The 18,461-nt window shown below is 41.0% G+C and overlaps 1 protein-coding gene across 2 annotated transcripts in view; it reads left to right on the forward strand.

The window, feature by feature from the left end:
- The window catches only part of SYNPO2 (synaptopodin 2), a 98,760-nt gene that overhangs the window by 57,402 nt on the left and 22,897 nt on the right, over nt 1-18,461 (forward strand). For both annotated transcript variants that reach the window (XM_075090122.1, XM_075090121.1), the window contains exons 2-4: nt 6,588-6,739; nt 11,068-11,861; nt 15,182-17,361. In XM_075090122.1, coding sequence (XP_074946223.1) covers nt 6,588-6,739; nt 11,068-11,861; nt 15,182-17,361 — 3,126 coding nt within the window. The remainder of the gene's footprint in view (nt 1-6,587; nt 6,740-11,067; nt 11,862-15,181; nt 17,362-18,461) is intronic.

An 18,461-nucleotide genomic window follows, 5' to 3' on the forward strand; every position in this document is an offset into this window, starting at 1 on the left:
TAAGATATCTGACTGTATCCAAAAAGTTTTAGATTCAGAAACATCAGATCTGTATTCAGGGTGTCAAATGTTAAAATTGGAAGTTGTTTCTTTTAGGGAAACTATTACTTATGGAAAGGGTGCATCAAACACTTGTTGCTTTAATACTAGTATGGACAAAGAAAGAAGAGGTGGTGTCTCCATACTCCTAGCCCCACTCCCCCTTTCCCGCATACTGATACCTATTATCTTTGCTTCTTTCCCCTTTTTATCTCTCTGACAATACAAAGGAGTAATTGTAACTAAGAAATCAGACATCCTGTTCTATGTTCAGACCTGTATTTTTTCCACCAGTAAAGGAATCAGCATTTCTGGAAAACTAAACCCCTCCTTGTAACAGCCATCCGATTCAGAAAATAATTCTGTGTCCAGAAACAATTGTCAACATAAATAGACAAAACTGATAGTTGCGCTTACAAGTGTGAAACAGCGTACTGACACCAAGAGAGAAGTTTTAACTGTGCTTACCACCTAGTTACATATATCCGCCTTAAACTAGTGTAAGGATGGCATGCCATAGCCTGGGGAAAGGGAAAAAAAATTAAAAAAAACAGCCTTTAGAAACCTGATGCTAAAAACCCACTAATGGTTACTCTGTGGCCTGTCAGACAATCCCTGAAGAGAGATCCTAAAATCTTAATGTTACATGCAGAGAGTCATGTAAAGTGGCAGGTAGATAGAACCGGCTTATAGAATAAAAAAAAATTACACAATTTCTGTATAATGGGAAGGCCTAGACTAATTTTTATTTTCTAAACAGAAAATAGGTCACCGCTTTTGTGGGGAAAAAAATGTAAAATACCTCCATACCAGGCACATTTAAACAAAGCTACTCAATTAGTTAATGGGGAGACCGAAGTGACTACACAAAATAAGGGTTGCAATCCCAAGTTTAAGGTTAATAATTGTTTTATTTAAAAAGGACTATTTAATAGATATTTCTTAAACACAGTTCTGCATTACTGATGATGGCAAGACATCCAAGTTTGCTGCTATAGTAAAAGATACTGCTCTAAAAGCTGGGTAGCTGTTGGGTCTGCGAAGGTAACCTCAAATTAGAAATCATCATTCAGCAGGGGCATAACAGTAGTCAAAGGACATATCATTGCTAAGCACCTCTTACGCTTTGTTACTGATGTTTAATCATCAGTCTAAAAGAAAACACAAAGTCAATGCTGGTAAAGTTTGCAGCTGACATAACTCAAGTAGTAAACAATAACGAAGACAGACAACTGATCTACAGAAGTCACGTTTCCCTTGTAAGCCATGCTATTTGGGGCAACACGTTTCATCACAACAAAACACAAGGCCAGCCATCAAAAACTCAGGACTAACGTTGAGGACTTAGATGTGTAAATAAGGTTCACCGAAACTAACTTCAAGCCTTGAGGGCCATACAACAGTTCAGAAGAGGCTTCAGGAATCAGATAGGATATTCAACTGAAGAGACACTTCCAGAGGTGACCCCTCAATGAAAGAAGCTACTCTGTCTGCATGAGCAAGGGACCTTAAATAGCGGGGAAGTGTATTTCTACTACATCCAGTAGTAATACTTTCTGCTCTGTTGTCTAAAAGCTTCTGACAAACTGAAAAAGGATCACAAAATAGTTCTGAGAATAACTCACAGTTTGGAAAGCCTGCTTTGAGTTGAGAATGTCGCTGTGCAAATATACCTATATTTTAAAGCTCCAGAAGCCTTACTTTACTAGATAAAGCTTTAGGCTAAATGGCTTGTGCTCATGCTCAGATTGCTCATTTCCTCAGATTGATTGCTCAGTCAGGCTACAGTTGAAGCATATCACTTAGACGCACATCCCAGGATCAGGTGTGTACTCCTAGCAGCACACCAGAATAAGATTAAAATATAAGTCATCCTTCCCAGAAGTCACAACATAAAAGCAAGACTATGAAATACCCTAATAATTTCTTAGTTGCACAATTGGAGAACCAGGACTGCAGAGCATCCTCAAGTCCATTTGCCTCGCTTTAAACTACAACTCATTGACCTTGTTACCAGGTTCAACATACCTCAACTCTCTGATCTGCTTATTATAGGGCTCGGACACACAACCAAGATCATCAGCTGGTAAGCTGAGCCCCAGTTGCTGTCTGTGCATCCACTTGCAGCCGCAACAAGTAACAGGTGCATCTACTTTAGCTTTTTAGCTTCATCAGGATTACATTTTTTGAAGCAAGTTTCCCTACTACCCTGATTTACCATATGTTGTTTCATAGCACGGAATAGTTTTGGGTTATACAAACTAAACCGCTTCCAGATTAATTCAAAGGAGCAGACCTAATACCTGCTACCTGGCAAGGAGTCTTCAGGTAACAAAATGAGGTTGGAGCTAGTTTAAAGTAAAAACACAACAGCATACACAGCACGAAGGCTGGGCATTCAGTGTCAGCTTTCTCTACAAAACCTCTCCTTTGCCCCACACTAGCTTGAGCGCAGCCACTGTGTATCCCTCAGTTTATTCATGTTTCACTGGTTAAGAAACTCACTGAAACTGCCATGTGCTGCAGGCACCCATGACTACTCCAGCCCCAGCAGCATCCCGCAGCTACCACCAACCCGCAGGAAGTTACTATCCCACACTTCTCCCCCCACATACCAGTGCCTTTGGGATGTGATGCCCCACCGGTGCACCACAACAGCCAGCCCTTCCTCACTCACAGCTTCCATCCCAAGTCTTTACAGATCCCTCATTGCAGCAGCTGCTTGTGAGTAGGTGCCAGGTGAGGGGCCGAGGAGCCCTCCGCCAGCCCCCGTGGCCTTCTGTCCCAGGGAGCAGTGATGCTGCTGCTTGTGTGGGCTTGTGCCCCACTGCTCACAGCGGGGTCCTGGCTCCTCCGTGGTGCTCAGATAACATCGAGCATCCAGGCTAAGTTCTTCACAAAGGGAGTTTCCCCTAAGATTAAGATCTCTGTGGATATGAGGAATTGCTCAGCACTTGACATTTTAAGCAGCAAGGGGCACTCCTGATAGTGGGAAATTCTGGATACAGGAGTAAGGTGGGAACAAAAAGAAATTACTTACTTCAGGTAAATTCTCCAAGTAATCCAGCACTGTTCTTCACACCCTCTAGCAACAGTGATCTAAACACCTGAAATTCAAGAATATTATAACGAATGGCTTAGGGCTCAGAATAATTTGAAGTCTTTATGTACAGCTATTTATATAGAACACTTTAATACTGTTAAAAATTCAGAAATCTAAAACTCCCTGTGGGCAGAGCATGCACAGCACCGCTGCAATGCCAATACACCTTGTACAATGATTTCTGTAAAACCTTTGGAATTCAGAGTAAATATTTCCATTGCCATTTCATTGGAAATTTTGTAATTGGAAGAAAACTGAAGCATTCTAATGAGTGCAGGATATATAACTTGAATAATAAAGAGTCCTCACTGGGAAAGTGGGCTAAAGCCCACATGGCGCAGGAGCAGCTGGTGTCTTGACAGGTTCAGCACTAACAGTACAGGCTCAGCTTCGCTGTGTTATACCGGTATTGCAAGCACTGAAAAACTAAGACAATCTTTACAAACATATTTTTCTAGTAGTGAGATCCCATTCACAAATTTAACAGGAAAAAAACGCTCTTCCTTCCTAAAGAAAACTCCAGCCCAAAGCAGACGGGAGAAACAAAACTGCGGAAGCCTGGGCTGCACTATAAGGCAACAGCAATCACTAGTTTTGGAAGAATCTCGTCTGTTTTACAACCAAATATGCCTCGCTTTAAGTTCCCAAGACCTGGGTAAAGGTTTCTTGCTGTCCCCTGTGCGACTAAGTTGTATTTCTGCTAACAAAGGAGGCTTTTGTTTCCCACTGGCTCGTCAAAGGCTTTCTGCCAAAACTTCCTCTGAGAGAAGACTGTGCACTAAACACGTATTTTACCAGGGAGATCCTGCTTTCCACAAACCTTCTTGGGATTTTTTTGTTGTTGGTGTTTTTTTTTTCCTTTTTTCCTACCCCCTCCCCAGAAATCTGAAAAGTTTTGGTTTACATGAGAAAATTATTTGTTCTTTTTTGTGGGTTTCCAGTGAAGACAAACAAACAAAACCAGAAACAATTACAGCTTGCCTGGCAAGGCAGTCTACATGTTGCTGAATAACCTGGTGACATCCTGAGGCTAAAATAACACGAATGATGATGGTCTATTTCTACTCTAGCAGCAATCTGCTATCATTTACTATACAACCTGCCCTTGCTTGTTTTTTTGTCAGTGATCTCCCTTTTATTCCCCCAACAGAGGCTGGAGAAAGGCTGACATAAAGTCAGGAGAACCATTAATACAAACAGCATGTGCAGTGTGATCCTGAAATGGCAAAATCATGTCAGAGGTTTGATTTATGTAGATAAACCTGGAAATAAAATACTGACAGGAAATTTGCTCTAATGTGCATAAGAACTGAAATGCTGCCAGAGAGTGAGGTATAGCGACTTACCGTAATTTCTTTCCTGCGTGCCCAGTCAAAGAAGGGGCTGAGTTTTTGTATGAAGGTCCAAATATCTCACAATTGTGATCTTTCAACAATTCACAAGGCAGAAAAATGGACTGAGAGGCCCTTTCAAGAACTTTAAAAGGAAATTCAATGCCCTTGTCTATTTTCTTTGAATGCTACCAAGGAGTCTGTTTAAAAAATCAGGAAACTGGCTGAGCTGTCTAGCGATTCACGTAGACCTATTAACATGGTACATTTGTGCTTTTGCTTTTTGACAGGAATCACTGAAGTTATGGAATGGGTAAGTTTCTCTCCTGAGAAACTTAATGCTGTAATGGTAACCTATGACAGAACTGACATACTCACATTCTCAGACACCTAATAAGGAAACAGAAACAAGTTTTCTTCTCACAATCTAGGTATCACATTATGCTATTTCAGAGTTCACATGTTACTATAATTTCTGTTTATGTGTTTTTTGAAAAAGACTCACTCTAAATTCCTCCTAGCATCCACATTAAATATTTACATTCACACCTAAGACATCTTGTAAAATTTTAATAGCATACCCTCTTATTTAAAAAAAAAACAATAACAAAACTTCAACCCAAATCCTAACACATACATGAAGCTAAACATTCGAAACACTGTTTTAACTGTCATTTTTTTCCCAAAGAACAAGGATGTTTATGCTCCTCCCTAAGGCGAGATAAACAGAGCAGCATACCACTCCATATTTGTAAATGTTAACTCTGCAAGGTAGAAACTGGCTTTTATATGCACCAGGCTTCTGTTTCTTCACTGCTCTAAAAGTCGTAATATGACATATGAGTATGTATAAACTGAAACAACAAAGACACATGGCCCCATCACACAAAAACATGCAGTCCTACTCTTTGTATCACCCTCATTCCAAGAAACTTTTCAAAATTGCTTCCAGAAATGTGTCTTAGGTACCAGACCAGTGGCCCAAGAGTATATTGGGGATAATTCCATGGGTCTGTGGGACAGTTGCGGCCTCAAATCTGGTGTATATCAGAAGTAACTTTCCTAGAGTCAGTGGGGACTGACTCTGCTGCTGTGAGTGTGGTACAACTATACTATTTCTTCAAAAATTTTCAAGAAAATGCTGAGAATTAATAAGGATAACGTATCGATCCACCAACTGAATATCATATAAAAAGTACTCACACCAACAGGTAGAAGACTGAGAGCAAAGAACCCAAGGACAGCCCTTTTATGTGTATGTGTCATTCTAAAATAGACTCCTGCAAGCATCCTGGTTAATATAACACACTGTTTGCCAAATATGTACTTTAAAAATAGCAGTCAACTGTATGGCATACCTTGAGCAGCGTTAAAGCCATCTAGGTTTTGTTATACAAAGACTAGGATAAGTTATAACATGCTGCCAGTGGAAAAAGAAGTGAAACACCAAAACCCAGGTTGCATAAGATTCTTGAATGAGTACTTAACAGGGAAGGTTAAACTCTAACAGGCGTGTATTAACTTCGATAAATCAGGGCACTGCTCAGATGACTAAACATGGATTTAGGATCTCCAGTGATTCAGATGTTTATAGTTTGGCAACTAAACCTACAGTTGGGCCTCTAAGGAAAAGTGTCCAACATACCAGAAGCCTGTATACCTGCACCTCTAACAGCATGTCGATATTGACATTCTGCCCAGAGGAGCCTGAAGTTATACACTGTTCTTTTAACATCTTGGCATAGATTTCAGCTCTAGTAGTCTTTCATTTTGGGAGAAACTAGTAAGATTTTTTGCATTTCTGCTGAACTCTGATCAATTGATTGTTGTCCCAGACTTCTGTGTCTCCTTTTTTTTTAAAACAATTTCCAGCCTGTTTCATGTCTAGCTCACAAGCTTGCTAAAGCAGAAGTTTTTGTATTTGCTTATACCAGCCAGAACAGTGTTAACCTCAACGGGGACAAGTTATTAATTTGTGTTCCTAGAAATTTATGACCAATAATAATGATCCTTTTTCTTTTGTACAGACAAAAGTAAGTTGAGGACATGGTTGCTGCTGTTTTCAAATGAACACTAATTGTGCAACCTGGAATTTTGTTTTTGACTCATTGTAGGTTCGCAGCAAGAGCAAAGCAGCTAAGGCTGGACTGTGTGAGGGAGATGAGGTGGTGTCTATCAATGGCAAGCCTTGTGGAGACTTAACCTATGCTGAAGTTATCATTCTAATGGAAAGCCTGACTGACGTCCTGCAGATGCTTATCAAGAGGTACAGGAATGCTAGAATGCTTTGGTGCAATTCTGCTCAGTGAACTGTGTGGAAAATGCTGGTTTTGAATGCACTCGTTTTGCAGACATATACTGTGTGTTTCTGATAGTCCTCTTATTTATGTCTGTAACTCTGCTTGTCTGTACAGAAAAGGGAGGGAAGACAGAGCATTTGATCTGAAGGAATTAATGTATGTAATTCGAACAGTACAGTTCGGGCACAGAATTAAGACTACAGTCTCCAAATGTAATGATTTTATTTCGTATTAAGCATTCTTGATACTTACAAGGTGTCCACTACCATATCTGCATACTGCAGAGTCTTAAGTTCAATTATTCTTTCCACCCCTTTGAAGTAGTGAAGTGTTGTTATTCCCTATAGATAGGGAAGTGAGGCTTACAAAAAGCAAAGACTGTATAGATGGAGAAAGCGTGTTACACAGATACGCCTTGATGGTGACATGGCAAATAGTCTTCTTGGGTGGCAAAACGTGTTAGTAGTCAGGAGGGGGAGAGGGTCTGGGAATCATGAATTCTATTTCTGTAGCTGTTAACACTTCACTAGATGAGGTGGGACAAGACACTTACAGCCCTCCGGGTCTTAGTGTCTCCATTTATAAAATAGCGATAGCAAATTTCAGTTTTCTTTGAAAATGCTTTGATCTTCTTAGAGCAGAGAACTTTCATGTAAATTTGCAAGCAAGCCAGCATCACTGCTCACTGCATATCAGTCTACTCTAATAACTGTTCTGTAATTGTCATCAGTGTAATGCATGCAATCTTGAGTTCAGAACCACCTACAGCAAGCACATTCTCCCCAGACTTTGAATTCAGACAAGATGAACTCTGAATTCCTTCAGTGTGGGTAAGAGGAGGAAGAAAAGACCTGAGACTTCCACACTCCTTGTAAGGAATTATGGCTCCTCCCTGAGCTACTGCAGTTCCCTGTGTCTGCTCTCCCACAGGCAGGTCCAGGAGGACAGAAAGGGGTGAGGATTCATCATGACAACTAACAGAGCAGTGTCACTGGAAAGGCTGAAAGGACGCTAGTGCAAAAAAAGCCACTTGTCTCTGGTTACCAGGGGTGTCTAAACAGCATGTGAAATTCCTCTGTGGTTTCTGCAACCTGCGCAAAGGGACCTTCCTAAAGTGTCTAGTAGTTCAAAGTTACAATCTGCCTTCAAAACAAGATGCTCTTGTATGCCTTGATAATCTCTAAAGGAATATTCATTTTCTTTATAACAGACAATTTGCATGGCCTGTCTTGCATGTTGTCTTGGGCTGAGTAATGGATCAATGTGATGAGATCAGGAGAACAGTGATAGCTGAGGTTTACAGCTTACCTCCTCCATAGTGCATAGCTCTTGTTTCTGGTTCAGCAGTGTACTATTTGAGTGCTTCTCATGTGGTATCTGCATTCTTAAGTTTTTAATTCATAACATGATTATGGGAACTGCACTTGTAAAAATGATATTTGTGGCTGACCAGCTGTCTTCTTTGCAGCCATAGAAATAGCTCCATATGTTCTGACTCCTGCCTGTTGCTGCTCTATAACTGGTATTTCAGTTGGTCTGAAGGCCACAGTATGCTCTAGCTGAAAGTGACAGCACATCTTCCGTTGGCTCCATTGCCCCTGCTTGAATGTATGGTGAACGGCAAGACATGTCCTGAAAATCAGAACGAAAACAGAGTGCTTAGACCACATAATTCAGTGTTTCATGGAATGAAACTGCGTCTGTAAGAAATTTTAAGAAAACTGCAGTTGCTCAGCACTCTGAAAGTGACTAAAATGTTCTAAAGCAATTCACTGTGAGAATCTTTGAATTTCTTCTCATCAGCTAACCTCTCCCAACTCCCAGCCCCTACTGTCAGTATCTTCCAGGGTATGGAAGAATAAACTGAAACATTTCTATTCCCTTGCCACCTCCTTTGTCAGTAGTAGCCCTCTCAGCACCACCACCAGAAGGATTTTTCAGGAAATGTCTTGGCATCCTCTGAAAGCAATGAGAAGCAAATCTTTCCTTTTCTGAGTAGCCACTTCTTAGCAGCCATCTCAAGAAAACACTGGGAATCATGATGAAACAATAATGCCTAATTAAAGTGGTGTTCCAATGGTGATCTTTCCACCCAAGCATCTTTTGCTGGCAGGGAAGAATATTTCTCCTTGTGAAGCTTCTGACTGCTCCTGAACTATTTGCATGAAGGATGAGATTTTCATAGGCATTCATTGTTGGCCTAATTCTGCTCTTACTAAGCTTACTGGGAGGAAAATTGGGCTTTTAAAGTAGTTTTTAAAATGCTACTTGGCCTTTCATGTCTACAAAAAGTTTTCCCAATTCCCTGTAAACCACAGTTACTGACCAGCAGCGTCCACAAAATCTTCGGTTTACAGGATCAGAGGAAAGAGACACCCTTCAGGGCAGGCACTCTCCAGCTGCCATGTGGGGGGGCATCTTACTGACCTTCCCGACAAATGCTGAACAGATGTATCCGGGAAACATCGAGAGTGGGGACAGAAACAGAAACGCAAGCCTGCCCTTTTCACATCAGTGTTAGCAACTCTCGGGCTACTGCTGAGTCTAGAAAGAAAATTTCTAGGGGGAAGTAGGGAGTGTGCTAAGTGCATACCAAAATTAAATGCACCATGTAGGGAGTAAAACATGACTCTGAGACAAACCCTGCTGTGCTGACTCCATGAGTTCTGCTTCCTTCCTGGAATTACACCAGGCGTGTTGTTCCTGCAGTGAGCTGGAAAGACCTGAAACAAAAAAAATAATTTGACAAAACAGAATCTTAAATGACAAAAAAGTGATCAGACCCAGTATTCTGCCTCTTGACACGTGGATACACGTTTATGTCTATATAGAGTAGAAGCATATCCAAAAGTAGCGAGGGCCTTTTAAGGTGGAAATCTTTCTCTCGCACACATACATACACACAATCACTCAGCTACCAATAAAGGCTAACATTTAACTGGCCCAGCCCCCAGTTTCATATCTTACAAGGAAATGTTTACAGATTTCTGTAATTTATCTGTGCTTCAGAGCAGTACAATTGATCATCCAAACAGCATAACATGATGGAATGCAGCAGCATTCACAAGGAGCTCCCTAAATTAAAATCTGTCTGACCTTTATGTAGCTCCATATGTGGTGTAATGGATGTTACACATTTTGTGCTATTTGAGGCAGACCCAGACTGCTACAAACAGTATGCTGCATGGCTAGAAAAGCAAGTGATATTGAAGTCTCTTCAGTGCACTGACAGATTTATTTCTTCTGTTGCTTCTTCCAGCCTTTCTTTGTAGGGGGTTCCAAAGTTTCAGAATACCTGGACCTGCTTTTTATTTCAGAAATTTCCATAATACTTGATTCTAATATTTTACTGAGGGTACCCACGGCTTCCCTCATTTGAAAAAGTGCTTTGCTGCCTTCTAGTCAACAGAAAGCCTTAATAACATGCTGCAGTTTTGCTGTATAGAAAAGTTTTCTTCTCAAATTCATAGCAGTCAGTATGGCCCAGAGTACTGAAAGAAGCTAGAGAGTACACCAGGAGTTCTAACACCTGTAAAACAGCCTAACTGGGCCAGGGGAATGAATAGTTTAAAAAAGGAAGCTACAGTGAGGTATATAGTAGGCTTCAGGAAGTATGGGTTCACTATCCTTTCTCACTAGATCACTGGACTAAGCCCAGAATGTTTTAACTGTTCCATGATATATAAGTATAATGATCCTCACAGGAATTATTTGAATGTGTATTTTAAGTATTCATTCCCCTCCCTGTGATCCTCATTCAGTACTTATCTATTCCTTAGAGAGTAAACTATTTGGGACAGGAACTGTATGTGAGGATGGTGCCTAAAACAGTTGCAGTAGTAGTCACAGAGCCAAAAATTAACCACTCTTCTGGTGTCATGCAAAGCTAATTTTCTCATGCACATGTGAAATATGAAGTATTGTCCCAGAAGCCTCAGCAGCATTTGCCTGGAAACACTATGACAGAAATGTGTCTGTGAAAGCATACTGATGTTAGGAATGATATAACTCAACATAGCAGAAGGATGGTAGAGGGATCATAGTTCTACTGCAGTAGTGTAATTTCCCTCTTACTGAACTGTTAAGTTGAAGAACTTTGAAAGATACAAAGATGCTTCAATTTAAGACCTCTACATTGTCAGAAAATTCTTCTACTTAAATGGACATGCTAGCAGGTACCACAATAAATATAGGGGGAAAAATACTACACAGAAATTGCTTTTTGTAACTGTACTTACAATTGCTGTGCTTACAGCAGCTTAATTTCTTGAATTACTTGTTTATGTATGTGCAGATCCTCCAATGGAATAAATGAAACCTTGAGCGCTGAAAGAGAAAATGGAAGGCACGATAACATAAAAAATGACAACTATAGGGAGAGTACTACACTGCAAATTAACACAGCGAAAGAGATACCCCATGGAGATCTATGCATCACAGAGATATACAGTGAGACTCACCAGGGAGCAGGAGAAAGCAACACACACTTTTCTGAAATGAAACAAGAGACCATACAAAGCCACAGAATTACTCCTAAAGTGATAGGCAGCTCCAAAGTGCTCGAGACAGACGAGGCTGCTTTCAGAGGGAAGACAGAAGAAAGAAGGCCAGGTACTATGGTTGAGCTGCAGCTGTCCCTCTCAAATGATGCACACAAGAGCACCAATGCTCCTACTGTGACTCTCTTAGGGGCAGAAAAATGCACCCCTTCAGGAAGAGGACCCAGTGTACAACAGGACGGGACTAGCCCTGTAATCGCAATTCCCCTGGGCGTGAAAGAGGGCAACATCCAGTGGTCAAGCAAAGTAGTCCAGTTTTCTAGTGGCAAAGAGGTCAAGAGGATCCAGAGTGCAGCTCCATCTCTCCCCAGGGTGGAGGTGATCCTAGACTGTTCGGACAGGGAGAAGGAAGCACACAGGTCTCTAGCTGAAAGGGGGTGTGTTGATTCTCAAGAGGAAGGAGGGCAGTCAGAAGCACCTCCTTCCCTCCTCTCCTTTGCAATCTCATCAGAAGGCACGGAGCAGGGAGAAGACGACCAGCACTCGGAAAGGGATCACAGACCTCTCAAGCACAGGGCAAGGCACGCAAGTAAGTATGTCCCATCTAATCATTTGCACTGCCTGAGGGTATCTTTTGTAACTCTACACATAATTTCAGAATTTAGACTGCATTAGAAAAAAAAATCTTTAGAGTTTTTTTCTGCAGTTTTCTAACTTTCCCTCTATCTTTGTCTTTTAAATGATGCTTCTGTTCTTGCTTTATGTATTTTTTCAGAGTAATACAATGTTGCTGGGGATGAGCCAAGAGTATACCCATGCCTTAACTGTGCTGAATAACTTTGCTTAGTTAGACTTCCACTTTGGAATTAACTCATTACTTTGTTCAACTAAAAATACTTACATCTCCAAAACGGGCTGAATTCCACTGGTCTTCTAACGTATATCCAGAGGCAATCTGTAGAATATTAACAAAAAAAGCAAGTTGCTTGCACATGTCTAAGTGAATCCTGTGGACTTCTCCTTTTATAGCAAAAACTTTGTGTTGTCATTTGCATCATCTAAAATCAAAGCCATGCTACTGCTCTTAAAAGTTAATAAAAAAGGCTAGCAGAAATGCTTGATGTTGCCCACAGAAGAGATTTTGACAGACACGAGCATATGTATAACTGTTACATGATCCTTTCAGTTTTGTCAGTCTTCTCTAGACTGTAAAGTGAACATGCTACTTCTTCTGACTTCCATACCCAGAGGTCAGCTTGAAAACGTGTCCAAGAAGTTTACATGAACGTAAACTTGGAATTGGATCCAATATGAATTAATTGAGTGTAGATACGTATTATCTATCTATCTATCTGTCTGTCTATCTATCTATCTATCTATCTATCTATCTATCTATCTATCTATTATTTTATTAATTTGGGACCTTTCTATTGGTTGCTTGCTCTTTCCCAACAATGTTAAGAATCCTGTCTGGGGATTTAGTAGCAGTATGTCAAAGGTGCTTGAATGTGTGCAGTGATATACTGTAGCAACAAGCTATTTCACATGCAGTGTTGGAATTAGTCTGCTAACCCACTGCTAATTCCTCTGCAAGCATATTTTTAGCATGATAAGCATTTGTATCTTCTTGGCAAGTGGATTAAGCAGTTACTTATGCCTAACTGTCTGTATGCAATCCACATATTTTTGGCATATTAAATGAGGCATGAAAGAAAAGTGCACATGCTTTACATTTTGGCTGCAAAGTTAGAACCAACTGTGGGACTGTGCCTGCCTTTCTTAGAGACTTACTTGCAGTGACTCTCTAATAAGGCAAAAGTACAAAGAATGAACTACATATTACATGATAAATTCTGCTTTCAAGTGGGACATAGAGTCTGTCCTTTTCCCATCTCAGCTATGACAATCTCAGTTCCCTCTAATCTAGTGGCAGGTCTTTGTCCTTAGGAACCACTGACTCGATAAAAATGCTTGGTTTTATTATTATTATTTGTAAAATCCTATCTACACATGAGAACAAACAAACTGCCAAGCACGGGGGAATAATCTGTGTGCAGCAAATACTATGTATGCTTTTTGTATATTTAGAAGTTATAATGCAGCATTTAAGTCTAAACTGGAGAAGAATATTTATTACAGGTGTTTGATTACTTTAGCAGAAATTTTCTCTATAAATCTTTTGATTTCTTTGATTAAGTAACTATTCAGATGAATCAAGAGAAAATATACTAGCAAAAAGAAAAGTTGCAATTTTTCTTTCCACAGAACTGTATGGGTACCTGCTGAATCCCCTTCCTAGAAAAACACTCACTGCTCTTGCAAGTAGCTTATTTGAAAGCATAGAACTTACACGCTGAAGGGCGACCATTTCTGTTTGCAGAGGCGCTCTAACACTAAAGCCCACACTTCTGGAAAATGTCTTCAGTGACTATTGCAAGCATTTGGATTGTCAAAGGACTGGGCCAAGGATTTTGTGATTTGGCCCTCCCAAAATAAAATATTACAAATTGCTGGTTCAGGGGCCATGCTCTTTTCTCTTTTATAGGTTCTTGTGAGAACCGTTGGTCCAGTCATGCTGTCATCTGGCATAATGGCAAAACTCCAATTGTCTTTAATAGGAAAAGTATCAGACTCCATCTACTGCCATGGCTAAAAGGATCATTACTAGAAAATATATCACATGGCTTTCTTCAATGAGTTTGCTTTATTTACACTAGCAAAACTTACTAAATAATTTACTGTTCTATTTTTATAAATCAGAGGCACGCTTTTTCCTTTTGAGATTAGTGGAAGGGGACCATTGATTTAGACAGGAACAGCTTTAAAGTCTAGCTTTTTTGACCAGAGAAGCTATTGAGGCTGCTATTCATGAGATGTGGTGGTACAATATAAGGAAGGGAAAGAAACAGGAGCACCACCTGACCCACGTTGCCCCATGAGGCACTTGCTCCGCATCACATAACAAGGAAGCAGTCATGCTGATGGACAGTGCATCTATCAGCTTTGCAGCTGCAACTATTCCTGTCCCATGTGACTTGATGGAAACCAATAATTTATGCTTTAAGAAATATGTATTATTGATACATGCTAGCGAATACTCTTGAGAAGTTAGTTGAGCCTGCTCCATTCAGTTCTTAAAAGTGTATTTATTCTTGTCACATATTCAGAATAAATGCTCTGGAGCTGTTCTATCTTACAAAATTTTGGTTTATGTTTCAGGAAGTAAAGCTTGTTAAAACACTGAAACCTGCTTTTGTTGAGTACCATGCCCAAAATCCCATGTCTTCCAAGGGGCTGAAAGTTAATGCTAATGGTTTCTGTGTACGCCTTTTTGGATGTACACTTGCTTTTAAATAGCCAATATGTAGAAGCATTCGGACTTGTATCAGCTATACACATTTTGTAATGCATATGAGTAAAATTAACACATAAATGGCAGAAGCTGCTGCCACCATCAGACAGAACACACTCAGTTTCATTTGGTCACAGATGTGAAGCAGTCATGGGCCTAGCTGGCTGGGAATGTCTGCTGTAAGCCTAGGAACTGAATAAATGAGAAAATATCATCTGCCTCTTGCCGCTGAGATTACTTATGGGAATAAAAATCGAGAACGCTAGAAATAAAGACACATGTAACATAAGAAAGTCCTAAAGAAAGTGGCGCCGCCTTTGAACTTGCACGGGTGTCACTAAGGAATGCTGGGTATGGAATTTACAACACAGTTGATATTGTGGGAAAAGCTGAAGTATAATGACCTCTCCATGCAAAAGAAAATAAATGTTTTAATATGGGGGAAGGGGACAGTGGGTAAATTTCAGTACAGATGAATGCAGAACTGTTTGTTATTAGTCTCCTTGTATTTTTCTGGGCTGCATGCAATTAAATGTGTGCTTCAATTCTTTCCATAGGGCTCCGGCGAAGTGAGAGTCTGTCAGAGAAGCAGGTCAAAGAAGCCAAATCTAAATGTAAAAGTATTGCGTTGCTGCTGACAGCAGCTCCCAATCCCAATTCCAAGGGGGTGTTGATGTTCAAGAAGCGTCGTCAAAGGGCAAGGAAATATACTTTAGTTAGCTACGGTACTGGGGAGTTAGAACGTGACGAAGACGAGGGTGAAGAAGGTGAGGGTGAAGAGGGGGACAAAGAAAACACTTTTGAAGTGAGTTTGCTTGCAACGAGCGAGTCAGAAATAGATGAAGATTTCTTCTCTGACATTGACAACGACGGTAAGATTGTGACATTTGACTGGGACAGTGGTCTACCTGAGGTTGAAAAGAAAACAAAAAGTGGAGACGAGATGCAGACGCTTCCAGAAAGCACAGGTAAAGGGGCCCTCATGTTTGCCAAGAGGCGGCAGAGGATGGATCAGATTACAGCAGAGCAAGAGGAGATGAAGGCACGCACAGTGCATACAGAGGAACGAAGGGAAGCCGTGTCAGAGAACTTCCAGAAAGTAAGCTCTTCAGTCTATCAAACAAAAGAGGAAGAAATATCAAGACAGCAGACCTGTGTGAGCAAAAGCTACACAGACATGAGCCAGAATCATAGCAAGACTGTACAGCAAAATGGCTTTGGCTTAGCACCAGACACAAACCTCTCCTTTCAGTCCTCTGTAGCTCAAAAAGCAGCACCATTGAATAAAACAGCTAAACCCTTCCCTTCTGGGGTTCAAAACCGAGCAGCTGCACCATTTTCACCCACAAGAAATGTCACTAGTCCTCTTTCAGATATACCAGCACCACCTCCTTACTGCTCTATTAGCCCATCACCTGAGGCTTTATACAGACCTGTTTCAGCTCCTGCAGCCAGCAGAGCTGCCCCAAATGTGTGGTCATTCACTGAGCCAACAGAACGCATAGCATCCAGAGATGAAAGGATTGCGGTGCCAGCCAAAAGAACTGGGATACTGCAAGAGGCAAAGAGAAGAAGCACTTCAAAACCTATGTTCACTTTCAAAGAAGCACCCAAAGTAAGTCCTAATCCTGCCCTGTTGTCCCTTGTACACAATGCAGAGGGCAAAAAAGGCACTGGAGCTGGTTTTGAGTCAGGACCTGAAGAAGACTACCTCAGTTTGGGAGCAGAAGCTTGTAATTTCATGCAGACTCAAGCATCTAAACAGAAGGCCCCTCCTCCTGTTGCTCCAAAGCCTTCACTCAAGGTCTCTCCTACTGCTGGTACTCCGGTTTCACCAGTTTGGTCACCTCCAGCTGCGGCTTCTAATAAGCCTCCTTCTTTCCCAGCACCAGCCTCACCTCAGGCAGCATATCCTGCACCACTCAAATCCCCACAGTATCCTCATTCTCCTGCCCATCCTCCAAGTACTCTCAACCTAGCTGGTCCTTTCAAAGGGCCTCAGGCAACCCTAGCGAGTCCAAACCACACACCCAAGACAACACCAGTCACACCAAGTGCTGGAGGAACAAAGCCACCCTTTGAGATGCCACCAGCTATGAGTGGGAAAGGAGCACAGTTATTTGCCAGAAGGCACTCTCGAATGGAGAAGTATGTGGTAGATTCAGAGACTGTGCAGGCAAACATGGCACGAGCCTCATCTCCAACTCCATCTTTACCAGCTTCTTGGAAATACTCATCTAACGTCCGAGCACCTCCACCTGTTGCTTATAATCCCATCCACTCCCCGTCTTATCCTCCTGCTGCTACCAAGTCCTCCTCTAAGTCCACTGCTGCTACCAAAAACACAAAAAGAAAACCTAAGAAAGTTCTCAATGCTTTGGATATTATGAAACATCAACCTTATCAACTCGATGCATCTTTATTTACTTTTCAACCTCCTAGTACTAAGGAAAGCCTTGCTATTAAGCAGACATCGAAGGTGTACACTTCAAAGCAAGCTCTACCTTTAAGACCACCTAGCGCTGGCTCCCCTACTAATGCCCGGGCGTCTTCAGTGTACTCCGTGCCAGCCTACAGTTCACAACCTTCGTTCCAGTCAAATGCCTCTATCCCAGTAAATGAATCATATTCACCTACAGGCTACTCTGCATTTTCTAAGCCAGAAACCACCACATCCTCCTTGTTTACTGCTCCGAGGCCAAAATTTTCAGCAAAGAAAGCTGGCGTCACTGCACAGGTGTGGAAGCCATCACTTATTGAAGAGTAAACCTTACAGCTGAAACTTAGTGTCCATTTCGCTTGCAATCAATCGTTTGCAGTAGTAACCTGCCACATAAACAGTGCAAATAGTATTCCTTAGCTTACTTAATAATGTCAGATGTATCACCTCAAATCTGGGTCCAAAATGTTTGAACTTTTTTAAGGAATCAAAATAGATACAAATTCTAGCACATTTATGCATATTATCAGATGCTTTATACACGTAACATCCTGAAATTAATAGATACCATTGTATTAAGTAAGCAGGACACTAGGTTTTTGCTTTAGGACTACCACAACAGAAACAACAGTAAGAAATATTCCTGGTATGTCAAAATAATAGAGAAGAGCTTTCTTCCTGCTCCCCTCCCCAGCTATGTTGTAATGACCTAGGGATTTGAGGACTTTTTTTTTTTTTTTAAAGAAGTGCCTTATTAAATGATATTAATAGTAATATGTATTACTAACATAGCATAAAATAGATACAGTATTAGGCTCTGACTGATCACTAGCAGAATACGACTGGATAGACCTTTGGCCTGCACAGAACCCCACTGAATTCAGTCAGAACCTGTCCTGGCTCAAAGGTCCTTCCACAGGAATCTGGTTGATCGGCCAGGGGCTTAGTTTGTAAGCTATGTGGATCAGCTGTGATCCAAAATAATGAATTGCCTCTGTGATTTCACAGAGAACGTCCTATAAGAGATGCTGGAGTGTTCTGAAGACTAAAAGAGGTGGAAAGACAGCTGGAAAAATTGTTAAAGGTTTCCCATTTTGGGGAAGTTTGACATCCCAAGTGCAGACATATTTTTAGCCAAAGTTTGCCTTGAATCCAGCAAGTAAGATAGAAGCCAGTAAATCAAAATTATTGAACAGTCAGAGAGGTGAGCTGGGTTTTGCAGCTGCAATGTAATGCAATGGTTTCTTGTGAAAGCACAGCGACTGAGAACTGAAGGGATATGTATATTCAAGAGTACTGATTCTTACAACCATAATAGTATATGCCACAGAAATTAGCACTTAACAGTAGATCATAAATATGGCCATGTCTTCCTATTGGTCTCTCGAACACGTTAT

This window comes from Phalacrocorax aristotelis, chromosome 4 (genome assembly GCF_949628215.1).
Source record: "Phalacrocorax aristotelis chromosome 4, bGulAri2.1, whole genome shotgun sequence".
Classification (NCBI taxonomy): Eukaryota; Metazoa; Chordata; class Aves; order Suliformes; family Phalacrocoracidae; genus Phalacrocorax; species Phalacrocorax aristotelis.